At 29.6% G+C, this 8,899-nt stretch overlaps 1 protein-coding gene across 1 annotated transcript in view; it reads right to left on the bottom strand.

Moving 5' to 3' along the window:
• Window positions 1-410: 410 nt before the first annotated feature.
• Window positions 411-8,899, bottom strand: part of LOC112682604 (orcokinin peptides-like) — a 66,440-nt gene continuing 57,951 nt past the window's right edge. The window contains exons 3-4 of the mRNA XM_025553246.1: window positions 4,389-4,518; window positions 411-1,251 (exon numbers count right to left, since the gene is read on the bottom strand). Of these exons, the coding sequence (XP_025409031.1) occupies window positions 1,047-1,251; window positions 4,389-4,518 (335 nt within the window). The 3' untranslated portion in view covers window positions 411-1,046. The remainder of the gene's footprint in view (window positions 1,252-4,388; window positions 4,519-8,899) is intronic.

The raw sequence follows: 8,899 nt of genomic DNA, 5'->3' as shown, positions 1-8,899 counted from the left end.
CTATCAAGAAATATGGAATAAATATGCATTTTTATTCAAATATGCAAAAATTTGCAAAAAAAAAAAAATTAACCCTAGACTCTACACATTACGAAACGTCGACAATTATAATTAAAATTATTCTAAGTGAATTGTAAAAGAATATGCATTTGCATAAAAATCCAGGCCCTAATTACGAGTATTACCTATAACAATTGATGTTATCGTAGTGGAATAGGCATCGTATAATATTTATATTATAGAGACATGGTTTAGGAGACAGGAATACATTTTGGGTGGCAGTGGAATGTTGAACAATGAAATAAACTCAGATAATAATATTTACGAACTAATGAAATTTAATACACTTTCTGAGATTCAAAACACATATAATATAATATTGTTAAGTAATAATAATGTAATAATATACCGGTGACATATCATAATAATGATTATAATAAATATTTTACGAGATTCGAAAACAGATCTCAATGATCTCAATGTGTATAATATAATATAATTTAATATATGTATAGTGTCATAATAGTAATATAGTTATTTTTGTACGCGTCGACTAATGGTCAATTCATAGTTAATATTGACGAAAAAAAAAAACGAAAAAAAAAAAACAAAAATTTATAGTAATAAAATGTGTACTCTAAAATTGATACTATCGGTTTCGATTAGTGTTCCGTAAAACACGCGTTTGTTGAACGTGTGCCACAACATGTGTGCCACGCGGTTTTCGGTGCGGATGGGCTCGTGTAACTGCTGAACCTAATGTATGCCGGTCGCGGGCGACTTCGCACGTGATCGGCAGATGAGACGGACAAGTGAATTTTATGGTGATGTGACGGACATGAAACGACAGCGACCGCGGTAACAACGGTTGTTAATCGTGGTCGTCGGCGATGAGTACTTTCGATGAGTGTTTAACATCGTGATCATATGGATCATGTATATGAATGTGTGTGGGTGTGTGTGTATGGGTGTGTGTGTGTGATTGCGGGTATAGTATATGTACGTATTGTGTGAGAGCTTTTTGCGTGTGAGTTACACTCGTGTTTTTATTCCAAATTGGCCGCCGGCACCTTGCTGGGACGTTTTACGAAGCTGTTGAACGCGCTCCGGTCGATCTCGTCGAAGTTCTTCTTCACGAAACGATCGAATGCGCTCCGGTCTATCTCATCGAAGTTTTTCTTCACGAATCGGTCCAGTCCGGTACGGTCGATCTCGTCGAAGTTCCTCTTTTGGCCTCCGAACGACACACCGCTGCGAACAACAGACAATCGGTACAATTCCGATACAATATTATTACCGTTAGAAATATTATAATTATTGTCGTTATTGTTTTCATTGCCGGTTATTTAGACTTATTATAGTTGTATTACGTAGACAATGCCATCGATTAAAATAGTATTCGAAATCAACGGTAACACCTACATAACGTATCACGTTTGATATTATTATTATCGCGTTACTGTTGTTCGTGAATCGGAATCTGGGCTTGATACATAAACTTTTATTTAACTTTTTGGATACCTAAGAAATATTGGATTTCGTCTTGTGTACGGATTTTAATAACTATCAATTGTGGTATGTATATTGTACATTTATATAGTGTATATACATAAAATTAAAATCATCAGATAATATCAGACGATCGTGCAATTTTTTCAATCTAAAATGAAAAAGATTTAATAAAATACAAAAGATTGTGAAATTGTAACGATGAATTATCGCGAGTGATAGAATACAATATCAATTCAAGTATTGTGCGCTTGGAAATTTTCGGAGATTATAATAACCGTAGGTTATGAAATGCCCCCAAAGCTTTTTTCCTTAATCAAAATTCAATTGCACATTATTACATATTATTAGCTTATATTTATAATAAGTACTTAAATTCTCGTATTTTGTATTTAAATTGATGTAATATATCAAATAAAAGAATACCAAATATATATTTTTTCGTTGTAATAACAAAAAACAAAATTACTTCTTCGTGGAAATATATTTTTTTATTAGAAAAAATGATTTCATGTTAAAAACGATCTTCATTATACTGTGTACGAATATTTCAAATCAAATGGACGTTTTCTTTTTTTAATTTAAACCCAAGTTCCCAAGTTCCATCGAACCGATGGTGATTTTTCGTATTTGTGGAAGTCAATATTTGTATAATACGCATTCTTAAAATTAATCTACAAATTGCAGTATTCCCCAAATGGACGAAATGCGGTTATTGTGATTGCGAAAAATTCAGAAAGATAACGTATGTTTAAAATAACAAAAAAATATTAAAATGCTTTATCATTACTAAATGGTTATAAGTTTCGTAAATTGTTATAATCATGTTTTCTTTTATTACTATTATATTTTACTTGTTTGTAACTCGAACAAACAAAAGAAACGACAACGAAATATTGTAAATGTTACGGATGAAGAAGAAAATATAAAAAAGATAATATAAACAATATAATATTTCCGGAAAAATAAAAAACAAAAAGTTCGGCACGCACAATTTTCAAAGGATAGCGAGGGTGGAGCAAACAGTATGAATACAGTAATTATTAAAGCTATAAGCGTGTTAACTACAGTGATCCTCTGAAGATCGAACCAACAATCGGCCTAAAATTCCAGTGTCTCCAATGTGGTAAAAATATAGACATTAAAAAAAAAAAAAAAAATAGAAAATCATGTATCCATTTTTTTAACTTGATTGATTTGATGATTTAGAAAATTTTGAAATGAACGTTGAAATTAATTAAATTACTTGTGAGTTATGGTAAAATAAGATATTTAGTTTTTTGTTTCAGCGTAAAATAAGCATGTTTATCAAACATAAATTCGAAGTAAAATCGAAAAATAGCAAAAAACGTTTGTAGAGTGACATAATAGTGTTAATTTTTCAAGTGGAAAAGATGTTTACACATTATTTTTAATTTATGTATACACAAAGCAATCGCGGATACAAAGGAGGGCCATAGGAGCAATGATCTCCCACCTCTAAATGGCACGAAACAAAATGAAAAAAAATTATAATATTATATGCCAAGCAATGATAAAAATTATATTTTTTTACAATAACAACTATGTATTAACATGTTTTCAAAAACCAAAAGAAATTAGATTTCGCTCTCTAATTTTCAATTTAATTTCATATTTAATAATTTTTTTATTGTTTTTAAATAAAAAGTTTTCTTTTCAATGTACATACCATTTTTTGAAATTTGTAGTTGAAAGTTTATTCCTTTACATTATTTCGAAATATTTATGTTAAACGTTAGTACTTGTAATATTATAGAATTATTGAATTTTATGTATAATATTATGTCCACAATATAAAATGACTCCCTTAATAATTACTCTGGATCCGCGCCTGGTATAAAGTTGTTAAAATATATATTTTCCGCTAGTTAAAATTAAGAAAAACCTTATAAACAAAAACAAAAATTAACTAAAACATTGAAAAACTGTCTTTTCGAATCCGAGTTACGTAAATAAATTGTATTCCTAAATAATTTTTTTTTCAAATGTAAGATTAGCTGCTCATACTGTTATAGTAACATTATTTATTGTTACGTATAATATGCTATTAAAAATCTATAAAGCGATAGTGTATAATTTCAAATAATAAGACTTTTTAATAAGACGCTCATGTAATTAAGGCTCTACTTTAGTTACTTAACGTGATAATAATCATAATTTATACTCGTAGAAGGTAAAATTATATTTAGAGAAGTTTTATGTACGCTATATTTGCCTACATGTAAAATTTAAAAACTTTTTTTATTTATTTCACTACTAACATCGTAATCATCTAGAGGATCATGTTATACGCTACCTTCCATACTGAAAATTTAATTTTCAATAGGTTGTTCAAATAATCTGTTAAATAGTGTAAACAAGAGTATATGTTTAATGAAATTTTCACCGAAAACAAAATATATTATGGTTACTGCTTGGAATTTTTTTTTTTTTTGTTATATTCTATCAAAATATTTAATCAATTGCATTATACTAATTCGTGAAAATATTTTTGTTTTAATTTTTAAAAAATTTCGAGTGACAGAATTAATCATATTAATTATTTACTTTTATAATTTTACATCCAATAGTTATAAATCTTTGCTTCAAACTCATTTTTCAACAATTAGTGTCTTGATAGTTTAATAATGTGTTTAAACGGACAAGATTAATCGCATAAAACACTTAGTCGTTGCAAAAACGAGCAGTGCGGCGTTTAATGTTTTTCATTCGACGTGACATACATCGGTTATAATATTCGCGATCGTGATCTTATTATAATTATTTGTAGTGGGTAAAATGTATACGTACGTATAGACTATAGCTGTGGTTAGGTACCGTAAGAGTATTATTATAATTTATTACGTAAAATGCATTACCTGAGGCTATCGAATCGTTTGCTCTGTCCGAAACCAACACCGTTCAATGAATTTATCTGACGGTTTTGTCTGGCAAAGTACTCGGCGCGGTCTCTCAACAATTCCAAATCTCTTAAAATATTTTCACCTTCTGGTAAGAAAAAAAATATAAAAAAAATTATTAAAAACTATACATTACCAGCGTTTTAAACCCAATGTGATAACCATTCCCTTCACGCCAACTATAATATTCATTAATTGGTCAATACAATCATGTACATTTGTATATTTTATGCATTATAATAACATTAAACAGTTTTATCCCAATGCGTGCGATAATGTGTGGTAAAATTGGACGACAGAAATTCGACTCCTGGCGTACCTGTATCACGCGTGAAAATTATTTATCAAGAGGTAACTATATTTTAATACATATATATTGTAGTGTAATTTTGTGGTGTAACATGAGAGTGGTGAGAAACAAGAGCGATAAATAAGAGCGTCGGGTTAAACACTATATGCTCACCACTGTCTATTATACGAGTGCTCGTATTATATTTACATCGAGAATGAGACTTGCACTTAAACTAAAGTGGTATCGATTAAAATACACTCGGAGGGATATGTGGATCGATTTGCACACATATATTATAGTTTATTTTATTTTAATGTAATTATGCAATATTAGTAAACAATGTTTTTTACTTTATATTCTATCAATCTAATTATAATTATCTACTCTGTTACAAGTTTAGTTCTAAAAAAATATTTATATATATATATGTATTTACGAAGAAATATGTGTAATAATAATTAAAAAAAATTATGTATTGTAATTAAAACGTTGACGAGGTATTATAAATTGCTGTTCGTATATTATTGCGTGCTCATTTGATCATTCGGAAACCATGATGACTTTCATCGAAACTAGAAATTCTCATAATACTCGGGATCTGTTTTGAAACGTGGCTATGCGTAAATACGGTTACATGTTACACTTCAACGTGTGTAGAACGGTTAGTAATATATTATGACGCAGTTCGTTAAGCCCTCGAGGGATGTATAACTACGAGAAAATGCGATTGTAATGAATTTCGGTTGTGTTGTTCAAATGTTTTAACTTTTAATAACTACTCGCGTACAACAGAAATGCTCACGAATCGCTCTCGGAATAACCATTGAGTGGATTTGTATGTGCAACTTCCGGTTTCCATTATTGTTCTAGTTATTTGTTAGGAGCGCTAGACCGCATGACGCTGCAATCGAGATCGGAAATAACAAACGAAACAATAAACGCTTTTGAATTACTACCTACAGGTGTATATTATTGCGTACGTGTAAATATCGCTCAACACTATGCGTGGTTAGATATGCGTTTTGTAATTTTCGTATTATTTTCACGCGCAACGCGAACCAACACGAAACAATAAGGAATTAGTTTTTCGCGTTTTTTGGTTTCATCAATTTACTGCCTCGGCCTCAGAACAGTTTTCGTCAAAAAAAAAAAAAAATTGAAAAAGCCACAATACTATTTTCAGAAACGCATGAAACGTGAAACCACGAAATACGAAACGCCTATGGTATGGAGCGACCTTAAGTGCATTTTTACTTGTACATATAATAATACATATATATATATATATATATTTATAAATCTATTTTTAAAACTGTATTTGAATTTCTTGTTCAATCATAATTTGGACAATTTTTTACATCGAATCGTCGAACAAATGCAGTTTTTTTTATTAGGAATTTCTGAATCGTCCATCAGCTTAAAACACATTAACATTGAAATAATGTTTCGTTGTACACACATACCTATTAACGTTGTACTATTTTTCGATAACAGAGCAGCTAAATTTTAAATGAATATGTTTAGATTAAATATTACGTCTAATAGTTTAGGCCAAGTGAATTTATAAAAAACATATTCACACGAACTATTTATATTTAATAGTTTTGCTGTTATATCGCTGTATAAAGTTGATTATTATAAAAGTATTGTGTAAGTTATACTATTGATTATAAATGCTATTAGTATGCTATTATCAATGGTAATACTTATATTTTTATAAAAGTCCGGATCAAAGTTGAACAATATAGAATTAATAGAGTAGTTTATATTCGAAATATTATTTAACTAAATTAATTAAAATTTGAACTTGGCCGATTTCTTAAATCTACATCCGGGGTAATAGTTAGTACTTTCTCATTGCACTTAACAATTCGTATAAATAATTCAGATATTATAATTCATGTACCTGAGGTGACTGCTGTTTGGGATTTTCATCGCACGTTTTATTAAAAAATAATTTAACCAGAATTCCTGTTATTTATCCGCACACATAAATACGTCACAGGATCCAGATAAATGTATTATATTTATATAGATATAAGCTTTTTTTTATAAAAAAAAAAAAAAAAATCGGTCGACTATTATTTATCGTACACGGTCACCCTCTTATACGCTTGAACAATGACGTTCGTTTGCCATTATTATAATCGAAGAAAATAAGGAAATTCGCACGAATCTACATACACATGCATATAAATATATATGTAAATATAATGAATTCGTTCAAAATTCCTTCTGGGAAGCCGAAAAAGAAGTCAACGATCATGTCAATGGGTGCGGTATTATTCTATGCACTCGGAGTACCTATAGCGTATAAATACATATATATTATTAAATTATACGCGGAGTCAGTTTGACGGAAATCAAATTTCCGTCGTCCTAAACATACACTGAAAGCGTATACACATTTACAATAGCAAATAATATTGATAACCAGGGAACGGACTTTGAAACAAAATACATTTTTTAGTGGGTAGAATAGGGCAATGCTTTCTAAGTATATAATTCGATTCATACATCAGAGAATTTAATAATGAAACTTTTATTTTGCATTTTTTTGCATTTTTTAAACTTTTTCAGTTTTTAAAGCATTTTTCGACATTTTTAGAGCATTTTTCCATTTTTAGGTCATTTTTCATATATATTTATTGCTCGGAGTTATAAAATTTTAGTTATTTTTACGAAGATCGGCTGATTGTATCTATCTATACGGCTATACGTAATTTCCATCAAATAATCTCGATAACGTTACGATTTGCGATATAAAACTAATTGGTGTCCGATTATTAGTAGGTACTCATAGAGTCGTTAGTCGTTAGTCGTGTTCGCTATCGTAATTCGAATAAGTGTGAAAGATGCCGAAAATTAAACCGTCCAACCGTTGTCGTTTGCGTGCGTATGTACAAGAATTTGGTGAAAATATATTTTCCACCTATGGAAATATTTTATTTTGCAAGGTTTGCGAGGTTAAAGTTGCAGCAGAAAAAAAATTTACTATTACTCAACATATGAGCCGAGATAAACATTTACGTGCATTGGTTAGAAAGAAAGAAAAAGAAGACAACGAAAAAACTCAAATGTTTTTGAATACGACGACAAATAATTCATTTAATTTAGAACTATGTTATATGATAATATCAGCCAATATACCTATTTCTAAATTGAAACATCCTGATGTTTGCAATTTTCTGTTTTAAATACACAGGCCAAACCATTCCAGATGAATCCACAATAAGAAAATATTACGTGAGTACAACCACACAATTAATAATATAAGGGCTTATTTAAAAGATAAAAATTGTGGATAAGTATTGACGAAACTAATGACGTAGAAGGCCGATTTGTTGCCAACGGAATTATTGGTACTTTAGAACTTGGGTGCTCCGGAAAAACATTTTTATTTAATATGGAATTATTAGAAAAAACAAACAATAGTACAATTGTGAAATTGTTTGACAAAACCATGTGTTTATTATATACAGAGGGAGTTAAACACGATAATATTCTATTATTTGTTAGTGACGCAGCGCCTTATATGGTCAAAACCGGGAAAAATATTGAAACTCTCTATTCGAAAATAGAACATGTCACATGTTTGGTATATGACCTACAAAGGGTTGCGGAAGAAGTGCGAAGACATTTTCCAAAAGTAGATGCTTTAATATCAAATGTTAAAAAAATATTTGTAAAATGTTCATCTTGAGTACTAAAATTTAAAGAAATAGCGCCAGAAGTTTCTATGCCACCTCAACCAATATTAACTAGATGGGGTACATGGTTAATGGCAGCTATATATTATTGTCAACATTACTAATTAATTAAATCCGTTGTAATGGAGTTTGATAAAGACGACGCTGTTGCAATTGAAAATGCACAAACACTATTAGCCGATAATAGTTTGGAATTTGATCTAGCATTTATAAAGGCTAAATATGATAACTCACCGAAATATATAACAACTTTAGGAACATCTGGATTATTGTTGGCTGATGCAGTCGGTATTATTGAAAAATTAAGGAACGAAATCGGAATAGATAAAAGTAAAATAGGGAAAACCATATATCAAAAATTTGAAAATGTAATTGAAAAAAATAAAGGAAACATTAAACATTTTTCAGGCTAAAAAGAAGATAAGCTAGAAGATAAAAAAGTTTTTTTTTATTGTATATATTTAAAT

The sequence above is a fragment of the Sipha flava genome, unplaced genomic scaffold (genome assembly GCF_003268045.1).
Source record: "Sipha flava isolate LNK unplaced genomic scaffold, YSA_version1 207_pilon_pilon, whole genome shotgun sequence".
Classification (NCBI taxonomy): Eukaryota; Metazoa; Arthropoda; class Insecta; order Hemiptera; family Aphididae; genus Sipha; species Sipha flava.
The sequence above is the reverse complement of the archived record's forward strand: the minus strand, read 5'-3'. Positions and strand labels throughout refer to the sequence as shown.